The following is a 22402-nucleotide window of genomic DNA, read 5'->3' as shown; positions in this document are numbered from 1 at the left end:
GCGAGAAGCTGGTCTGTCCAGCATTAAAACACGGCCAGGTGGCGGCATGCAAGAGAGAAGCACAATGTGACCTGTCTGCCGCTAGGCTCAGCACTACCTGCACAAGTGACTGCCAGCCATTTGCAAGCCTTCATCCAACGGGACATCCGAGAGTCCCACTGCGAAGGCCACCTATGGGGACTGCCAAGCGAGTGAGTACCTGGATAGAAGGCAATGCCCAGGAAGACGGAAGCAGTGTGGGCAATAGGATTTCTTCACACTGGCTTTCTAAAATGTGTTTCTGCTCTGCTTTTAATGTGAGGTCGGTAGCTTTGTGACGGACAGAGGAAGGACCGCTCATCTACTCAGTCATAGGCACATGACTAAAATCACTGACACAGTAGTTGAGAACAGACTCCAGCTCTGTGCACAGGAAGCACTGCCAACTTGCTACACTTGATGAACCCTCTGGAAAATGCACATCCTCGGTGGTTTTGTAAATTGAGTTGTTAACATTCAAGGGATAATGCACGGGAGGATGCTGGCGTGGAGAATTTGGTGCGTAGTGGATGCTGTATGTAAAAAGAAGCTGGTGTTATTTAGATATTACTCTGGGGGAACAGACGGTAGGAAGATGCAGGCCACAGGAAAGAAGCAGAAAAATATCCTAAGACAAAAAGGTTCAGCACACAGAGCTGAGATGGCTACAGACCTTTAATTATGTCTCAAAATTAAACCTCATAAGTAAATCAGAGGAGAGAGGAGTAGACGTATTAGAATAAAGCTAATGTGAAGAATAGGATATGAACTACAGATTCATAACCAGTGAAGTTTTAAGATACAGATGTCTACAGGATCGTGTTGATCTTCAAAAACAACTTTGGCAAAATGCATGCTGCTTCCAATAGGACAAACAGCACTCGGTTCAGGAAGGAAATCACATGTACTGTTGCATGTGACCACTGACATGAAAGATATTCTCCTGGGTTTCCGAGCACAGACGACTGAGGCAGGGAGTGATTATCAATCATCAGGGAGTAGGGATGAGATGTAACAGTGACTCATACAGTTACATGAAAAGGAATTAATGAAACATATACTACTTGAATTGAGGGTCAAAGTCTCTTCCAAAATGTTGAGAAAACTCCCTATTTGCTCATCTTTGGCGCTGAGCGGAAATGTACTTTGCCCTGCATGTCAGCACAGAACCACCTAGCCGTTCTAATAAGGCAACACAGAACATCTGTTTGGCCTTCAACTCACTGGCCATGTCTTAGACATACTTTTATTATGATAAAATAATACTCATGTCAAAGTGCTTAAATAGGGTAATAAATAAATAATTAATATTTTTATTTAGACTGAGCCTTGACATACATAAGATATCATCTTGTGAATTATGTGTTTTAAAAAATGTGTTGGCTGATATCCAGCCATAGGAATGAGTAAGATATTTATCACAGAGCCAGTAAGGAAAAAAAAAGGAAAGGAAGAAAGATTATAAACATAAAATAATCAAGAAGTAAGTAAACAAATCTCAAATATTATTTCCTCAAAAAAGTTCGTTTCCGCTCTCTTGCTTTACGTCCTGATGCTGAGCACTGTTACTCGAGTTACTATGAGCTCATCTTCTGCTTCCTTCCCTGAGGACAGGGTGCAGATTATCAGTGTCTAAGGCACTGTCTACCAAAATTCAACAGTGATCTGCCGAGGGGGTTCAGGTCGATGGACATGTTAGTCAAATAGACAGTGAAACTTCAGGTCAAGTTCATTTCATGGAATGAATATTTAAAAGGCAATTATTAGCGGATGCGTGAAAATTTCAGTTAAAGCAGAAATTCTTGGGCATGGATCAATGCTATCTTATTAAAGCCACAGAGAATGCAGGGCTTGGGAGGGCAGGGGCTGTCAGAGACCCGTGTTAAAGTTAAACTAAAACGTCTAAAGGACGTTCTCAAAAACAACGCTCCATGGTGACAGGATTGGAGATACGTGTTTTTACTAAACTATGTTGAAATAATCATCAATATTAGTAGGAGATGTGTGTTTCTATTAACTCAATCATAGTTTATTGTCCTGGGTGCAAAAACTGGCAATATTTAAACTCAAAGTGGGCTCAGAAGAGAATTGCTCACCTCTTACTACTTTGGGGGGCTTGTCTTTTATATTTTGGTGAAATTTTTGTTTGAGACTTCTATCTTCCAACAAGGGAAACAAAACACAATGGCAAAAATCTACTGCCTTGCTTTGGTTCTAGGATGAAGAAATTGTTTTTGTTTGCTTATTTTTTTGAAAGTTCACCAAAATGTAAGGCATCATAGTATCCACATACCGTATACCAGCAATAAAAATGCACAGTTTTGCTTTTGAAAAATGTCAAAAACAAATAAATGTTGCAAAATATGATTTCTGCACGATTAACCATCTCAAAATACTTTCAGTGAAAATAGAGTATTCAGACTCACGAATGGAGTGGTAAATCATTGCGAATGAGTTTCCTTTTCTTACCTAGATCTATCCTTTCTTTCACGATACCCCCTTTACTTGCTGTTAGACATTGCAATAAAAATATTGTACCTCTGCCCACCTCTCGAGCATTTATAACATAATTATAAATGGCAAATAATCTTGGGAGGCCACACACCCCATGTGAATGGCATCAAAGCAGAGGCAACAAGTAGTCAGATAGCCGGGGTGGCATTAGTTAGTATTATTACACATTTCATAAGTTCTTCACGGTTTCCATCTAAGCTCTCTAGGGCTTATTGGCAATTCAGGTATACCACTGAAGGCCAACTCTGTAACCAGATACTGGTTTAGAAACAGCCTTATTTTTAAAATACTTATTACACTTGTATGTATTTACTTAGTTTGTATTTGTTTGTGTGAGTGGGTGTGCATAGGCCCATGACACAGCACACATGAGGGAGCCACAGGACAAGTCGTGAGAGTCTCTTCTCAGCCTTGACCACGTGGGCCTAGGGTGGACCTCGGGTCAGCAGGTGGGATGGCGGGCACCACATTTAGATGGATCAATCTGACGGTCCTGGGCCTTTATTTTTAACTAGGTTCTTATTTCATGCTTTTCTCTAAGTCCTCCAGGGGAAAAGCACTATAAAAAGCTCAGAGACCTAAAGGAAGATATATTTTGGGCACGCCATTTGCACACCTAGGTGCTCACATAGGCCTACTTCCTGTCATGACTGCGCATGAGCGAAGGCCAGGATCTGAGGACTGAGCCTGCTATTTGCTCTCGTTGGAACGGATGGCATCAAGGTTCATCCATGATAGGAGAAAATGGCAAAAGTTTTGTGTTTGTCTCTTACTAATAATTATTCTAAGGAAATGGACAGAATGCACGTAAATGTATTATTAAGGTGAGACTTAGCAACTTTTGGCATCTGAACCAGGGCACTAGCCCAATAAAAAGTAAATACCCTCATCACCTTGGCAGAAGGGTGACCAGCAGTGACTCACTTCCTGATGGTTCCCATGGAAACACTTTGGAATACAACACAGGCTCTGTATTTTCTTTCATAGGATTCTTCTCCATTTCCTTAGACAACCAAGGACAGCTCAAATATTTTCATAATCTAGAGAACATCCAGGGAGCGTATGCCACTCGACTAAACATATGGAATATATATTTGGAGAAAAGCCAACTGGAGACGTGCTCAAGTCACCCAAGCACCCGAGCTGAGAGGAGCTAACACACAGAGGTCAGCAGGCGCTTTGAAGTTCTCTAGCCTTCATTCTACCTGATTAAGACAGGATTTACTAATCAAACCACTGGATAAACGTCTACCTCACTGCAGAGGTTTGTTTCTAATTTGGGGGAGAATTCTTAACAGATTCCAGGGAGTCAGCCTCACATAGGAAGGGCTGCTGATAAGATTTGCTTTGCTTGTTGCTCGAATGCAAATGCCTGCTTTTCATCTTAGGTTGATTCTGAGATTGAGTTTAGCATCTGCCCATCAAATCTCTAGCATGATCTCAAAGAGTAAAATGTGGCATTAGCATCCCATCTGAAACACCGAGTCAGAAAAAGTGAATTCTAAAATATTCTAAAGGTATTCATATAAAACATGAATGGAGTGGGGGGGAGGAGGAGCGGGTTAGGAGAGTGGGGGGAGGGGGCGATGTGTGCGAGGAGGGAGAGGGAAATGGGAAACGGGGAGTAGGCGGAAAAATTTTTTTTGCAACAACTAAAAAAAAAATAAATAAAATAAATAAAAAAAAGTGATTCCAAAGGGGCATACTTGCCTGATTTATCAACAGATATATATATATGAATATATATATATATATTCATGCACTTTTATAAATGTGGAAATGTGTACCAACAGAAGCTTAGCAGTCCAATTGTGTAAGTTCACCTGCAAGTTTTATAAGCAAACCTAACTTTGAGTCAAAGCATAGGATTCCTACTCTTTCAGCCCATATACACTTCTTGTAATGTACGTGTTTTTATAATGATTATGGAATTATTTTAAGTTGTTCTGGGGCACCACAAAACAAATCTCACTCTACCACTAAAGAGTAAGCCTGCGCAATCAAACCATGAACAATGCAGTGGGCAGAAAAGGAAGCTAATTCCTTCAGGAAAAACTGATTTAACAGAAATAAAGTTAGCAAACTTAGAGAAACGCTATAGCAAGCAAATAATTCAGAAAGAGTCAAAAGCAGTGGTTCTCAACCTTCCTAGTGTTGTGGGCCTTTAATACAGTTCCTCATGTTGTGCTCAGCTCCCAATCATAAGCTTATTTCGCTGCTACTTCATAACTGTAATTTTGCTGGTGTTATGAATTATCATGCAAAATCTGTGTTTTCCAATGGTCTTAGATGACCCCTGTGAAAGGGTCGCTCAAGCCCCTAAAGGGTCACGACCCACAGGTTGAGAACCACTGGTCTACAAGATCTCATGAAAGAAGGCTGGGAAGAGCTCAATTCTACCCCGATACCCCAACCCACTCACAGTAGACTGTCTCCAAAAAGCAAGTGACTAGGCTGGACTGCTCAGAGCTCTTCAGTCCAAGCTCTTTTCATGAGGCCCCCCTTGAGCAGAGGTGGCAGTGGGGAGGGAGTAGCGTGGGGTAGGGCTGGCACAAAGTGAAGCCCCCACTCTTCCTGCCATGAGCAAGAGGTGAAGGACAGCTATGCTATCTGCACCCACCACGGCTCACCTTGTGCTTGCGTCTGCGACAAAGCCTTTACTAGGCTGAGCTGCGCACCTGTTTCCCAGTATACAACAGTGCCGTTAGGACACGCACGCATGTGACAGAGCACCACGAGACGGATCCTAGCCTACAAATCCACAGAACCTGCTCTCCTGTGCTGTCAGATACGATTACACTGCCATCACTGTTACTTTGTGGTTGGTTTAGTGATACAGGCCATCATTATTTCAGCCCAAATCAGGGGACTGGGAAGAAATTACCAGAAGTTTCAGCGATACTGTTTTAAATGATTTTTGGAATGAAGTAGGCCTACTGAAAAATTAACACAACCCGGACGGAAACATGTTGCCACGAAACACCACGTTGTCTTGCACTGCCCTATCTGCCAGCACCTGAGGTACCTTTCCAGCTTGTCCAACCTCACGTTTATCCTGCATCACAGGGAGGCTTCATCCACACAGGACTTACGTCCCTGTGAATGAAAACAAACACCCTCCTGATCGTAAATCAAATTGTTAACCCATGATCTCAGTCTTACTTCAACAGTCCTGTAGACAGAAAAATGGTGAAGACAGTGGTATTGGGGTCCTGTCCAACAACCCTGATGTCTGCGCGAGCATGGTGACTTTTGCCTTGAGTGTAATTCCCAACACCCCCCTCTCATTCCCAAATGATTGGAAACCTTTTAGTATTTAATGTCGGCTCATGGCTTACTTTGTTCATGTGGATCTGCTGCTGGTACTGCTTCTGCTTTTCCAGGAATTGCTGGTGTTGCTGCTGAATGACCAGCTGAGCCAGCGTGCTCTGAGGCAAAGGCGCAGACTGGGTTCGATTCAGGGGTCGGTGACGGGGCAGTTTGTGGGTACCTCTAATACCTGGTGAAATTCTTTCTTTTGTTGCCAAGGGAGACTGAGGGTGTAAGGGAACTCCACCTGAAAAACAAAATGCACGCACGCGTGTGTGTGTGTGAGAGAGAGAGTGAGTGTGTTTACACATTGATATGTAAACAAAGATGCACCTTTAAGAGAAGACAAGAAGCACCTGACAGACCATTGAAGACTGGTAGGTTGGGTGCTAGAAGACATGAGTACCAAGACGTGACCAAGCTTATGTCTGTGCAGCAGGAGCCTCAGCCAGCAATGCAGCTTGTTATATCCAAGGGTTCCCTCCCAGCTCCAGCCTACAGACCAGGAACACATAACGCTCATAGCTCCTCCCCCAGTGCCAAGTGTCTGGACTTGTACAGCAACAGAAATCATTATTACAGTTTTGAGTTAAAGAAATGTTACATTAGATCACGGATAACAGTACTAAAAGGACTTGAAAAATGATGTCATTGTTAATTACCAGTCACAAGCAGCTTCTGCTGCCGCATTTGTTCCTTCAATAGTAGGTGCTGCAGGAGAGCTTGGTGGCTGCTGTTGGGTTTCCCCTCCATCGCTACGTGAGCATGGCTGGAGGGCGCTGCAATGCCACCGCTGTACTGGCCAGGCAAAGGGACGCCTTGCCTGAGGATCTGTGTCTCCGACTTCTGCTTTTCTTTGAGTGAATTAGAAGCCTGTGCCCAGAGAGAAGCAACGTGTTAATCCTCCTCATCCCGGTGACACACCAGGCCTCGAGCTATTAGGTAACATGAAGAGGAAAATGCATAATCCTGTATCTTTTACACGACTTTTAGCAGCAAAAAAGAATTAACAAAATATACAATTGCGGCATTGGAAACAATTTAGCAATTGGGTATCATTGTACAGAGCCTAAGGAAAATTTGTGTTACCTATTAAAAATGAGAGTAAACAAAACCCTCAGCTACACAGGGAAAACAAGTTTAAATGTTTTGTCGTGAAATGTCGTTTATCCTGGTGATAATGGTTACATAAATAACAAAATATACTTCAAAATTTCTTACTGAGTAGCTAAGTGTTCTCCCCCCCAAAAAAATATGGAAGAAAATGCATATGTTAATTAGCATAACTCATTACATTATGTAGATCAAAAGACAATGTTGTAAACCACAAATACATGTACCTTTTGTACGTTAGCTTAATAAAAAGTCAACATGAATTTTAGGCTTTGTAAGAGGGAAGCTGAGTTTTTATAATACTTTAAAATGCACTGCTTGAGAAAAAGGTATGCTGGAAAGTTAACATTTATTCAAATGAAGGCTATCATGTGGATGAAGATAAGGCAGGCTATAATTCTAGAATTTCAAGACAAACACAAAACATACATTCTTACAACATTTCCTCTAATTTTTCACAAAGCTATAAGTTTCAAATATTTTTTTTAAAAGTGAAATTGTCTCACTCTGTGAAAGCTGGTACAAATAGACAAGACTTTGATTTAAATATATATTTTCTATTAATTCATAACAGATCCCTACATCTCCGAATATTAAAAATGACAACCCAGATACTTTTGTATAATAAAGTAAACTACAAGTGAAATCAGATATCAAATAAAAGTGTTATTAAGAACTTGAAAGGCATGGTAACACAGTAATGAAGTCATTATAATTACATCATCAAGAGCAATAATGAATTATCCTATTCAAAAAATTTAATGAATGGTGGTCATTTTGGTGTTACAAAAGCAGAAGGCTAATACCTCAAAATTATGTGGCATGTTTCTTTCCAAAACTTATGTTTCATCTTTCAAAATTGCTGTGCACTAGGGAGGCAAAACAATTTTCAGTGATGGAGAAATTGAAGGACGAAGAGGTAAATGGTTTGTCTGAATCACAGAGTGGGTCAATCCGATGTTTAATATACAAGGGATGCCTGGCCCAGCCCCCTCCCTTAAAATCGTCCTCTGTGCAGTGGGGGAGGGAGAATTAGAGGCCCTTCTGCTGGGGAAAGGCTATGATTGATACGACCGAGAAATTAATTGTGAAGACCTCATCCACACCAAAATGGAAGCAAAGAAAAACAAAACTAATCCAAACCACACTGGCGTATTCATCCAATGGCACCAAATGGCACTGCCATTGAAACATAAGATGGTCTGCCTTTAGTACGAGTCCTCTGGGAAAGAATTTCTTGGACCACGTTAAAAGTTGTGCATGTGTGAGCTAGCAGGAGGCAGTGGCTGAGAACATAGAAAATGGAGGCATCCAAGTGCCTGTTGGCATCTCAGGGAAGTGTGGGACTTGGTATCTCAGGGAAGTGTGGGGCTTGGTAGCTATAGGACATTAAACAAACGACAGAGAAATAAAAATAATCTTAATAAGTTATGATTTAAAGATTTCCATGTCTTATTTTAAGTTTAATTTCCATTTCCACTTTTCCTTCCATTAGAACCAGCTGTTTACAAGTCTTTGGAACTTCAAGAATGTACCTGATTCAGGATTTTCATGCTTCTCTCTGTAATCCTTGGATTATAGCGGGCACATTCTCAATCTGCCTACTCACAAATGGTGTATAGTCATAGAAGATATTTTGTTCTATTAATACTCCACATGGAATACACTTCTAGTTCTGATAAAATGCTTATCTCAAAGACATATGTGACCCTGACATGCTGCACTAAGAGAAGACATGACTCTGTGAGTGCCCACCCTGGTGACAAGGGTGGGGACAACATCCAACGTCTATGTACGCACAGTTTAATTTCCTAACGTCTGTGGTGAATTATCCCATGGGAAGCTGACAAATATTTGCTAACAAGTAAAATGCTCATTATTTTAGAGAGTATGTATAAAATTATTATTTTACTCGGAGAATTACTCTGCCTGAAGATCCTATTTCAGTAGTCAAGATTTTTAACCTAAATAATTCTCTTGAAGTCTCCTGAGAATGGCAAATGTTTTCTTGGGGCTCATTTTCCAGATATGTAACCTTCACTGTGGAACCAGGGCCTTCCCCAAACAAAGCCTCTCGGGGATGGATTCTACAAACAGGTGCTATAGGGACTCATGGCCTGAGCTCTGGCCTAGAGGATGCTCGGTCTGCCTCTCGCTCCCTGAGTCTGTGATCTTGAGCTTTTAAACTCCCCAGCCTTGGCTCCCTGGTCTGTAAATGTGGACTGCAGTCTCCCCTTCACAGGAAGGAGACACAAAGCTGCATGTGAAGACGATTACATATGGTTACATTGGAAATCATTACCCAATCAAGTAATTTGTAAATGATCACGTGAACCAGTTCTGTGAATTGAAACTAAAAGAAGAGCCTTTAACAAAGCAGCAAATAACAAACCATGTATGGGATGCTGTTTCTAACAAGGGTCGCAAGTCCAAATACACAAGACATAGCATGTTCATGTAAAAAGTGCCACTGGGCTGTCTTGGGCTGGGGGCACCTTCACTCACATTGAGTGGGGACGACACAGCTGGCAGTCCCAGAGTGATATTGGGCAAAGAGGGCGAGGTGTAGAGGCTGAGCAGGTTCATGGAATCTTCGTGAATCAGAATGCGTTGCTGCGGGACCAGCTGCTGTTGAAAAAAAATGAGAAAAGGAGATTCTTAAAATATTAGAAATTCATCAGTTTTCTTGGTAAATGCTCAAATTCCATAATGCACTTTCTATGTTACCATAGTGAAGAAAGACTCCAGTGCTTACTGCTTGCTTCTATATAATACTCAGGCATTTTAGTATAAAATTTAAATGAATTTTTTTTTATCAGAAAGTCATAATATGGTGAAAGTCATAAGATATGGTGAATTAATTTCTATTTTCATTGTGAAGAATTCTTTTGGAAATCTGGCTTTTCAGACTATAATTAACATGTCTGTCATGAATCAGGGAAATACCAGAATCAAAGTTGGTGACTGATGCACATTTACAACCCTTCCCGTACAACAACAGCCACAGCTTTGACCACAGTCTCAAGCCGTTGTTCTGAGAGGAGAGCCACAGGAGAGCAAGCGGCACCAGAAGGCTTCTCCATTAATCACATTTTAGTATAAAATTATCAATAAGCTATGGGTGGTGTAATTTCACATCATATACTTTCAAAACTAAATTTAAAATGTTTCGGGATCTCTACTTGACAGTAATATGCACTTATAATGAAATACCCTCAACCTTTTGGCGTCTCGGTACGTTTTACAACAAATACCGTTTTAACCCAACACTAAGAGATGTGTGTTCCCACATGTGGCTCACAATGGCTGCTTAGCTTACATTTTCTGTTTAACTCTTGCTCCCCTCCCTAGACTTTTATACAATAAGAGTTCCAAAGGTCTTATTAGACCAGGGAACTCTGGCCTGATATGGTTCCCAAGGGTACAACATCCTGAAAAAGAATACCCCATGTAACAGTGTGGTACAGTGACTGCTTTCTTCCCAAACAAAAAGCATATGGGACTCCAATAATAGACCACCTCCAAGAGGGATATTGCACGCACGGGCTTTGACTAAAGTAAATATAATAACTTGTCAAGCATGTTTGGAGGAGCTGTAGATTTTCCCCAGGACAAACCTGGGATATCAATTAACAAGGGGAAATATCACGTGCCAATACAACACAGCCTCAGAATGTCACCGAAGAGTGATGCACCAGGAAAACACAGGATGTTATTCCAGAACGTTATCTCAATCATAGGACTGTTTGGAGATGAGACTCAGCCTTAACATAATACAAGCAGAAGCATAGCATGGGGTTTTCCCATTGCAGCCTGGAGCTCTAACCCAGGCTGTGTTTCTTCTTAAAAGAACATGTCAGTTATTCATGCATGAGAATTGTGTTATGTCAAGCTATTAAGGCTCCATTGAGTTTATATGGTGAAATTAAAGATGCACAAGCCTACAAAGCAAGAAAATTATTGGGAAAGATTTTTAAATTATAATGTACGAGATTATAATTTTATTTTAGGAGTTTTTGGTAACAGTTGTGTGTTTGCTCAAAGTAAAATAGCAAGCAACTATTTTGTTTATAAAATGGGCTTTGAAATCAGTTTTAATATATAATATATGCATGGAATACAAAAAATGCAAAGAAGTAAAAATGTTTTATTAGCTCACCGGCAGCTAATACTCTTTCAAAATGAAGGAACAGCCCACTCATCTATATTCATAAAAGAGAAAAAATGTGGAGACAGCCACTTCAATTACCAAGTGCCATTCAAAGGTGACTGCTTCCCACAGTAGCCCCATGACGGAATCTCTGGCAGGGGAGTCCACAGTCCACAGAGAGGAAGTCATCGCCACACGTGGGCTGACATCTGTAAACCCTCCCGCTCCATAACACGAAGACAACACAGTTGTGTGGAAGCCGGTTTCTTTCCAGATGTGGTGATGGGAACAGCTGGCAGGCCCGGCTGAAGTGCTGGGATTGCAGACCCCAGAATTTATATAAAAATTGTGTGATGTCATCTCTCACGTGGTGCATTCATCTTCTTCACTAATCCTCCCAGACTACCTCGTAGTTCAGGCAAGGAGACTGAGCATGCGCATGGAAAGGAGTCACCTCAAAGCGGGACCAGCAGCAACATTCCCAGTCCATCCAACTCTGCTGCCCTCCTCCCCAACGGAGGCAAGAGAAGCAAGGGGAATTGATATCACATTTGAGAAAAGCCCTAAGGCTTAAGAAGAGAAGGGAAGGAGAGAGCGTGAGGCCTCCTAAGAAGACAGCCCTGACCATCTTACAAATAGAAGAACTGCTGACCTTGGCAGACGTTGCCTAAGGTTCTGCAGAACTCGAGGACTGTTCTCTGCGCCCATGTCTGTGGGTACAGTTGTCCTTCTCACAGACATTGCTTGTCTCTCTCAACTGTAATGAGGCACTAGGCACTGAGTTTAAGAAGGTTTCCAGTGTTGCAGATCTAGATCCTCCTAGAACAGACAACTGTTCCCTACAAATTTGCCTTTTTGTTCACAGCTTTCCCCAGCTAGGGTTTTGATAGGAACAGTCTATCTGTTCTGGGCCTTAATCAAATCTGAGTGCAGACAGATGGTGCAGAGCCATTTACATAGACAATGAGGGATCCTGACCTGTGCTCTCACAGGCTGTGGTGCTCCCACCTCAGCACTGACCTACTGTGTGCTCTCACAGGCTGTGGTGCTCCCCACCTCAGCACTGACCCACTGTGTGCTCTCACAGGATGGCGCATGCTCCCCACCTCAGTATTGTGATAAGCATGCACAGTCCAAAGTAAAACACAGAACATTTTTAGAAGATGGTTTCAGAAAGCCCATTCTTGGGGCTATATTGCTGAGATGTCAATGTGTCACAACTTAGAGCATTGGAAAGGTGGCTTTAACATAAAACCTTTCCACAACTGCAAACCCACACTGTAGACAAACAAACTAGAAGCATTAAACGTAAGGCTATCATATAACCTTTCTGAAGCCTTTGACGATCAGTTCATCAGGGCTGAGTTTGGGTGTTAGGTGTGGGCAGGCAAAGAAGTCCTCAGCGGCTAGTCAGTTACGGAGAGAAAGGAAGGAGAACGAGCATCGACAGTCTATTATCACCACCACTGCTACGGTAAAGCCAGAACGCGCGAATGGCACAAAGGATGAAGTTAATGCAATCCCGGGCTTTCATGGGTAACTGGCAATTCACCAGGAACCGTGGAGCTGAAGTGGGGGGAACCACCTTTTAGTAATATGCTTCAAAATAGTATTTAACTTCTTTCCTCACTACAATGTCAATTGGAAGAAGGTCTTATAGATACATAAAGTACACATAGACTGAAAACTATGCCCCTCAGAGGAGACTCAGCTATTGACAGTAAGATAATATTGACTTAAAGAAATGGAATCAAGTCTGTTGGTGCTCTAAACGGAGGGAACTTAGCAACAGCCATAGCACTTCCGCCATTCAGAAATATAAACCATCACTACAACACACACCATGAACCGAGGGACTCCTCTCCTGGACAAGGGAGCTTACAGAACATCTCCCATGAAGGCTGTCAGGATGGCTAAGACAACACTCCTTAGCCTGTCTCGCCAAGGAGTAGGAAGGGGTAGAGAAATCCGAGCAGCAGGCACCGCAGGCTTTTACAGTGATCAAAAGCATTCAGCAGCTACTACTGGATCTAAACCACGTGGTCAGCGATAAAGCAAGACGTGAGATGAGGTCACGACGCTGTGCCTCCTATGTTCTCTAAAATCCACAAGACATAAACTGTAAGGACACGCTTTGTAAGAGAAAACACAGGGCAAACCCCAGAAATGCCACTGCTCTGCGGGCAAGAAACATAGAAAGGGAGGAAGAAGAGGAAAGGAAGGAGGGAGTGAGGGAAGATGACAGGGGGAGGGTGTGTGAAAAACATAAAATGCCTTTATTACTTGTATGTGTGACTTGAAAACAGATACATAATACCTGCCTACTTTTGATAAACCCACAGAATACATGAACATATAATGCTCACTTTACTGAATATTCAAAATTATCTATAATAGGCCAGAGAACCAGAAAAAGAAATACAGACCTGGATGAGTAAAACAAAATGTTTATTGTGAATATTTCACATCTGAGCTCTGCCATGTGTGGGCTGTGAATGCAGCCACCTACCTTCCCTAGGAAACATCTTTCAGCCCAAGACAGAGACGGTCTGACTATCTCGTCAGGTAGCATCCATGTCTATCAGGATGGGCTACAGGAAGACATACTTGTGTCAGTTGGCTTTGAATTAAAGTGGTAGACTGTTTAAAAACAAGACAGCCACATTTTTACAAAGCCCTTAATGACTTAATGTTTGCGAATGGCTTTATCCGTATTTTTTAAGATTGTATCTCTTTTCTATGCTTTGTTCAGAAAAATGATATGAGAAGTTCTGCATGGTAAAGAAAGAGTTATTTCCAGGAAGTAAAGCTCTCGAAGTTTGAAGTTTTCATTTTACATCGAAGATCATATTACCATAAAATGTGAGATAAAACTTTGAGGATAATAATAGCAATAATTTTTATTACATTTTTCTTTGCCTTCCCCAAGTTTTCCATGTCATGATCTTTCTCTCTCGCTCTCTTTCTTCTCTCAATAAAGTAACAAAAAGTCAAATGAAAATCAAAACAAATAAATCAAGACAAGAGATGCCAAAACAAAATCAACAAAGAGCCCACGAAGAAAACATGGAGTCTATGTTGTGTTGGCCAACTATGCCTGGGCACGAGGCCTGCCTTGGGACGAAGTTGATATATGCAGGGGCACTCCACTGGAGAAAACTGGAGGTTGGAATTTAAATTTTATTTATGAATATGTGTGTGCATGTATGCACATATCAGTATGGGTACCCGAGGGGACCAGAAGAAGGTATCAGATTTCCCAAAGCTGGGGTTGGAAGCGGTTGTGTGTCCCCCAACATGGATGCTGGGAATGGAACTTGGGTCCTCCAGAGAAACAGGGGGAGCGGCCGGACTGCTAAGAGGCCTGGGAGTTTGCTTTCTAACTCTGCATTTCTATTTTTACGAAAGATCTTGCTTTGTAACATTGGCTCATGTGATTATTGTGTCATAACAACTTCTTTTCCAAGTGGGGGCCGAGCTCTAATTGCTGCCATATGAACCGTCGCTCTGAGGTACCCACTTAAATAAGGCAGCAAATGCCATGACAGCTATTACAAAACAACAGGCAGATGAATCATGGGAGGCCGGAGCGACACAAACAGCATCTCCGGGGATCTTAGAACATTTAGCCTTAGTATTAGAATTATTTTTTTTTTTCAAAATAATCAGTTGCTTTTGCTGGAAAAATTTTTTAAATAAAATAACATCAGACACGGCCACTAATGTCAAACTAGAAATAAGGCAGCCGCTTGGCTTCGGCTAAGATAGCTATCAAATAAATCTACGGGATCTAACGCCATGGTGCTGATACCCATGGAAGCATATTTGAACCCACAGGCCCACAGCATTAGCAATCCAAGCAGCTAGATGGCTAGAGACATCTCCGACGGGAGCTGGAAACAAACGCTTGAGGTTTGAGTGCCCAACCACGTCTGCAGGGGAGTAAAGTGAGTAGCTCCAGCAGTCTGCGTTCCGGGACTGAGAATATGAGGAAAGAAAAGGAACAGAAGCGGTCAGAGCCGACGGAAGATGGAGACCAGCTCTCGTATGAGAGCTGCTGGTCTGAGGACACACAACTTAGTGAGTTTCCCCTCTGAGGAGTCCGCGCTGCTGATAGCAAAAATGAACTTGTTCCAGATTTCACAAGGTGCGACCTCTTTTCCACAAAGGGGCGGGAACCAGTCTTGCCACCGTTTCACCCACCGGGAAGCTGAGGGTTAACACAAGTTTGGCAACTTGGCCAACAGCTGGTTTTGTAGTAGTGCCCAGGCCCAGCCTCCAGACAGAATCCGGACACGTCACCCACTATGCTCAAGGGCATCCTGCCTTGCGATCCCAAGTCCATTCTCCCTCCAGTTCTGCCTCTGCCTCATCTCAGTCAGGTGGGATTCGCACCTTATACGATAGAAAACAAAACAGATTCAAGAACTTTGGGTGTCTCTTTTCCAATGTCCTAAGCCGCAGATGCAAATAGAATCCCACTCATTCATGTGTGGTCTGAAGGAATTAGGTACATTATTTTCTCATTACAGGCCACGGAACAGGGAGCCATGCACACACACAGGCCATGGAACAGGGAGCCATGCACATCCAGGCTGCTTTTTTTTTAAAAAACTTGGTGACTGGGGTTGGTCTAGGGCCTTCTGTGTGCCAGGCAAGGACGGCACCATTAAGAGACACACGCAACTCTGTTTTTTTTTTCCCTTTTCCCATCCAGACAGGTTTTCACAATGTGACTTTGTACCCCAGGCAGACTGTGAACTTGAAATATTCCTTTTACCCCCCTGTGTTATTCGATCAAAGCAGAATAGTCTATAAATGACGCATTACACAACCGAGGGGCTCGGAATCTCAATGTGGGAAGAATTTTGCCCTCCAGCTTCCTGTTGCTATGAAATTACATTCTATTATTAATCTTAGAGGGTAGCTGTGAAAATCATGCAGGGAGTTCGAAGACACACTTTCCTGTGTCTGGTTTTTCTAGGTGGTAGCGGGCCACAGCCAGCATGTTAATTCGCTGAGTGTCGGCCTAAGTTCTGCTGCCTCCTCACCTACACTACAGAACTCCGTGAACGTGATGCAGCGGGAAAACACATGTTAGCCATCAGGGTCGCATTTTTGTTTCTGGGCCACAGAAAGGCTGCCCATTAGTGCATGAAGGTCTGCCCGCCTGGCCTTTGGGAGCACACTTCAGGCACACAATTAATTCATTATGAGGTAAGTCTCTGCTTGCTTTTGAACTACCCTTGCCAGCACTGGAAGTGAGTGTCCTGCCACTGACCTGGAGAAATCCCTCTACCCTTTAAACTCCACTAAATCACATTTCCTTCTGTTTTGTTGTGTTTTTCTTTTTTGGCCTGGTGTGGGTGGGAGGAAAGATTTGCAGTGGTGGAATACATTCAACAGTTAGCTGAAAAGTTGGGATATCCAAACCTAGTCTGTGAGAGTAAAAGATTGAATACAAAACGGATTGAAATAAATAAAATACCTTGATTTATAATCTTCATTCTCTCTGTCTCTGTGCACACACACACATATAGATACATGGATGACATCAGGGTTAAGCAATCTAGACAGTTTAGTAGGTCCCAATTAGCCAGAAAAGAAAATCCTTCCATTTTGCCATTTGGTTCCAGTAATGTTTCTTCCTGGTTTTCATTCCACTTTAACAGAGAAGTGGATGGATGTGTTTATAATGAAAAGCTAAGAATGTCTTCTCCAGCCTTTCTCAAACCACACTTTGTTTGTCCCCGCTCTGAATGTAATCAGATCCCACAGGCTTGTCCTCACGCCTCTGCACCCCTCCACTAAACAGGCTCAGACAGATACTGTAATTCTTTCTGCATCTAAGAAAATGTGAGCATGCGCTAAAGAGCCAAAGCCACCGCATTGACATCGCCGCTCCGCGCATTACCTGCACGGATGAATGTCCAGCCACAGGCTGTCATTTCCCAAGAGTGCAGACAGCCCCAGGAGCGATTGTAACCTAACCCCAACATGTTTGTGTGGTTCGTGAGAAGAACATCGTTCAAATGAAAGTGGAAATATAACACTTATTTACTTACTATTTGAATGAAATTGTTCTATTCTCGTAAATAATTAAGGGGTCATAGAAAAGTCCCTCGATATGAGGATGCAGTCTCGACACCTGAAAGTCCTGCTTGCATGTGGGACCACAAGTATTCACAGAATATTCTAGCTCAAATCATTATTGAAGAGCATAATGCAAAATACGTAGAGAGTAACTAGATAGCAAGAAGCAGGAAATTGATGATGCCTTAGAGATTAGCATGAAGGATGGAGGTTGGTTAGCCTTCGGAGGTCTTTATCTTTTCTACTCATGCTCTCGGGCAAATAGTAGAGTTTTAGGAGAAGCTGTCCTAATCTGAGGAGGAGTCACATCTGCTCTGTCAGGCACCTGCAGGCTCTGAAAGTAATCAAGGGATGAAGGGCCAGGCTGCGGTGACTTCTGCGGTGACACCACACAGACTCACTCACGGCGACAATCCTCAGGCAGGGAATCTGCCACTGTCGGGGTGAGGTGAGCTTAGACACTTGGGATCCCAGCACGGTGCTGTGAGCGTCTTACTTAGCGCTTTCTCCTTGCCCAGCACTCAGCCTGTTCTTCTCTCCTGAGCGTTTTGAGTTTATGAGAAACCAAAGGTCAATGTGAAGACCTTGAATCTTTTAAAGCAAAAGCGACTCCAGGGATTTTCAGAGACAACCTCCATTTCTACCTAATGATTTCATAAAGACGAGTCGTCTACGTGTGTGACAGTGTGTGTGTGTGCGTGTGGCATGTATGGAACTCTTGACTGGAGGACATTTCTGCCAGTGAGGACGATTGTTCAAAATGACTGGGTTCAGTCAGGAGACAGTACAGCGATTCCCTTGCAGGCAGAAGCGTTTTGGCACAGTGTGGATAATTCAATGGAAGGAACACTACAGATACATCCCAATGAATGACAGATTTGATGAGTGTCTCTTAGTCTCAAAGCACCAAGACACAGCAACTCCTGTACAGAGTTTGAATAGGAAGAAGGCAGTATGGCACATAGAAGAAAAAAAAATAGGGCTTCCGTCTCTGACGAAGTTCAGAGTAGTTCCATTAACACGGCTATTCAGACTGCTACCTCAGCACCGTCTAATAAAGCAAGTACTGTAACTCCTCCTGACAGCCACTTTCTTCTTAGTGCCGTGTGTCACTGACTATTACAAATGATAATATTTTAAAACAATCTTCTATACTAAGTCACTTTTGGTAATGGAGTTCCCATTTTTATTCGTGAATCAAGGGGTATATGCAAAATACAATCACGTAGTAAATACTAAAAAGTGCTTGCTCGGTACAGCTCTAGCTCCCTCAATCATAATACAGACATCAATTGTTTTCTGTTATACTCCAGGTCAAATGAATAAAACCTACCCTTTAGCAGTTAGTGTGAGAGGCTTCCATGGACTTTGTTGGATTTTTATAGGTGTAGTCAGTCCTACTAGAAAAACAAACACCCAGGCAGGACGACAAATCCGTGTCTCATTGGGCAACACAGAAGAAGCTTAGCTGGGAAAGTAGGAATGTTGGCTTTCATGGCAGTGTTTCTCCAGCATGGATGTTATCAAAACAACTCTAAATATAATCAAGTTTATTCAAATCCACATATAAACTATCATCGATATGGGGCATCATAAGAAAGACAGCTAATCTTTCTTCATAGTGGGGAATACTTGGGCTCTGTTTATAAATCTGCAATGTTTGAAAGTGAGGGGGGCTGGACAACTAACACTCTTTACCACAGAACCAGTTTCCAGAAGTAGAAGGAGAGGGGCCTTACCTCAGGGAGAGGCGTGGGAGGCATAACTGAAGCCTCATTTTCAGGGACATTTCCGGCGGGCCCATTGTTTGGTGAACTAGGACCAGACCCTGGAGAGCTGCTACTGACCGAGGACTCTGAAAAACATGGGGAAACACACATGCATTTGTGAACAACACACAAAGATCAGCTCTGCTGGCTATATACGTAGTGCCAGACAGGGTGTGTGAATGACAGGCGAGGATAAGAAGCGAGGATGTTTGGACTGTTTCTAAAGTCTCCTATCTCCCCACTTCGTTTTGAACTGTCAGAAGTGCTATACGGTATTGACGGTTGCTATCAAAGGTACAGAGCTATTAAAGGTCACAGAAGCCAACACGGAAAAGGGGAAACAAGAGAGGCACAGTCTTTCCCTTGCTTTAATGCTATCGTAACAGCATACAGTGATAGAGATAATACATCTGCACATGGCGTAAGTAAAAGCAAGCTGCCAACACGTCGGAGAAATCCAGGGCAAGTGGTCCTGATGCTGAACTATATACTGATCTTCACTTGATACACTAAGAGTATATCTTATTATAGTACATGTCAGTCCAATTGTTTGAGGAAAAAAAATAGAAACTAAAAGTCTATATATTTCATTGATGACCTTATAAAATGTCAGGTGACTTTAAATTTACCCCCATTGAATTTCTGGAAGATGAAATGTTGCCAATTTAGTAGTGTACATATTTAAATACCAATGAATAAGAAATTTCTTTTGGCAAAAATTTGAAAACAATATAGACTACTTGATAATCTTCAGATAAAAAATTCATATGGACCCCAACATGTAAAGAAACTAATGTGTTTTAAAAACATCTAATTAAAAACTGAAAATTCCAATTTCTAAAAGTCGAGCTGCCCAAATTATTGTATTGAACATGGGAAACTATCCTGGCCACCCTCTGCAGTCACTTTTGGGGTTTGTTAAGCGCCTCATCCACGCTGTGCTAACCCTGCTAACCCCGCTCTGCTCAATGGCGTGGTCTCTCACTCCTCAGGGACTGAGAGATGGGACCTCATTCCCCCCTGCGCATTTTCCTTCCAGCCATGACTACACTCCGCTGCTGGAACTCTTCTTAAACTCTTCAAACCCGTGGTTTTCATTCCTTTCCCTCTCCCAGTGACAGCACATTTATTTTTACCCATAATCCTACCGTACCCTTTCCCTGCTCCATATGTGGTTCTAGACTGAGATGGTCCTACTCTTGGGACTGTCCCCCCGTTCTCTCCTGCCATGGTTTACTCAGACAACGGCACCCCTTCTTTCAAACACCACCAAAGCTGACCGCTTTGACGAAGCATTCCCAGATGTGCACGCCTTCCTCTATGCCCAGGATTCCTTTCCCTCCCATAAGTCTCTGCACACAGACATGCACTAAGTTTGCAACCGTACTGTCTCAGTGTCTCCTCTGATGCTGAATCCTATCTTCGGGCACACTGCTTTCACGGATGGAGTATTTCTTGTGTAAAGCTCAAACTTCTAGTCTGACTTCCTTTGAAATGTTGGATTTTTCAACAATTTATTTTATTTTTACTTTGTGTGTGTGTGTGTGTGTGTGTGTGTATGTGTGTGTGTAAGTCCCTAGAGAGGCCAGAAGAAGGAGTCAGCCCCCCCCCAAAGCTGGCATTACAGGCAGTTGTAAACTGCACCAAAGGGTGAGAAAACTCAGGAATCCTCTAGAAGAGCAGCAAGTCCTCTTATAACCACTGTTGCCATCTCTCCAGGACAGAATTCTGGGTATGTTTAATCCTCAAATACATGTGTAGAGATCACATCATATTTTAATATGCAGTGTTTCCTGCTGTGCTTGCATGCTACCCCATCCTCAGAGTCGTCCGTATTCGTTCTCCCGAGCCACCAGCCTTTCATCTCCCTCTTCATGGAATCTCATACATGTCTGACGACTGCCATTCCAGACTAATTACTGATTACCTTTTCTTAAACTGTGGCATAAACTCTTACTGTTCAGAGTCTCCAGAGTAATCTCTAAAGATTTCTTTAAAATTTTTCTCCCACTTGCCCTTTCTGCTCTCATCTCCGCACAAACACACACTTTCCACACTGCTTTGCACACTCTATGTCTACTGCCGACTGCACTCACTGGCCTCACTAATCCTACCTGGAAATTTAGTTATGTGCCATCTGCCCCCATTGATCAGGGGCCCACACGTTCCAAACAGTATTTTCTTGACCTCCATCAAAATAACTTTCAGCTGTCAACTCTCTGCCCTAAATGTTGCTTTATCTAAAGCATGGTGCAATTAGGAGGATGGGGGATTGGTGAATGAATTCTGGTGCTGACACTGGTTTATTATGGCATTTGAGCAAATTATTGGTACCACAAAATGTTCTGTCCTATATGATCAATGCCTTTGTGTCCATATATTATGATAACATTGTGATTAATCTGGATGTTTCCAACACTGCCTTGTAAAATGTATCTTCTTTCTCTCTTTCTGTATATTTTTCTTTGAAACAGGGTCACACCATCCAATCTGGGAGGGCTCAAACTCTTGACCTCCTCTCTCTGTCACCCTAGTGCTTGCATTATAAATGTAATGTAGCAATGCAACAGACAGGCATTAGTACGTGTAGTGTAGCAATGCAACAGACAGGCATTAGTACGTGTAGTGTAGTAATGCAACAGACAGGCATTAGTACGTGTAGTGTAGCAATGCAACAGACACGCGTTACTATGTGTAATGTAGTAATGCAACAGACACGCATTACTATAGACACATGACTTTATTTTATTTTATTTTTTAATGCACTTAAAAATTCTTAGAGACACTTCTTTTCCTGACTCTGACATTACCAGGATGGCTATGACTTCTCACCAATATTTCATCCCCACATTTTTAAAAACACTACATTCTTAAACATTCTTCTGTCTTTACCATCTTAAATGATCTTACTTAGTGTGCTATCATAAAAGGTGTTTTGTTGTCTAGAGACCCCTGTGGTTGCAGCGTATCAGCTATAGTAACAGGACGCCACCTCACCAACTGGTGGGGAACTGAGAACAAGCAGCGAATGCTTTCATGGACGAACTGGGAAAACTGGAAGAAGGAATGACCTTGGACCTGCACTTGGGGAATAATAACTATCTGGTGAACATGGAGCACCAGAGGAGAGGAAAGACCAAAGCAGGCACCAGACTGAGCCAGAGCACAGCATTTTCAAAGAAGACAACTTCCTGGAGGAAGAGCGGCAGAAAAAAACTTGAATTTGAAAATGCGTGAAGTGGCAATTTGCTCTTACATATTACTTATGAGGAGGAGAAAAAGAAAAAAGGAGCAGACGCTTCAAAGAAAAGAAGGTAGAGAAGAGAGTAGCAGAAATGCCAGTGTAAGAGCTACAGCACTGTGGCAGCCTCCAGCTGGGCACTAAGAACATTTACTATCGCCACATCCAAATTAGATGGAAGTCCACTGAGAAACG

The 22402-nt window shown here is 42.5% G+C and overlaps 1 protein-coding gene across 33 annotated transcripts in view; it reads right to left on the bottom strand.

Moving 5' to 3' along the window:
* Positions 1-22402, bottom strand: part of Hdac9 (histone deacetylase 9) — an 834213-nt gene that overhangs the window by 303935 nt on the left and 507876 nt on the right. For 32 of the 33 annotated variants that reach the window (XM_075948414.1, XM_075948435.1, XM_075948434.1 and 29 more), the window contains 4 exons: positions 18937-19052; positions 9460-9582; positions 6504-6714; positions 5871-6088 (listed from right to left, as the gene is read on the bottom strand). In XM_075948414.1, coding sequence (XP_075804529.1) covers positions 5871-6088; positions 6504-6714; positions 9460-9582; positions 18937-19052 — 668 coding nt within the window. The remainder of the gene's footprint in view (positions 1-5870; positions 6089-6503; positions 6715-9459; positions 9583-18936; positions 19053-22402) is intronic. The other variant, XM_075948415.1, reaches the window with a different exon arrangement.

The sequence above is a fragment of the Microtus pennsylvanicus genome, chromosome 14 (genome assembly GCF_037038515.1).
Source record: "Microtus pennsylvanicus isolate mMicPen1 chromosome 14, mMicPen1.hap1, whole genome shotgun sequence".
In the NCBI taxonomy this organism is placed as follows: domain Eukaryota; kingdom Metazoa; phylum Chordata; class Mammalia; order Rodentia; family Cricetidae; genus Microtus; species Microtus pennsylvanicus.
Note: the sequence above shows the minus strand (reverse complement) of the source record. Positions and strands in the feature narration are given on the sequence as shown.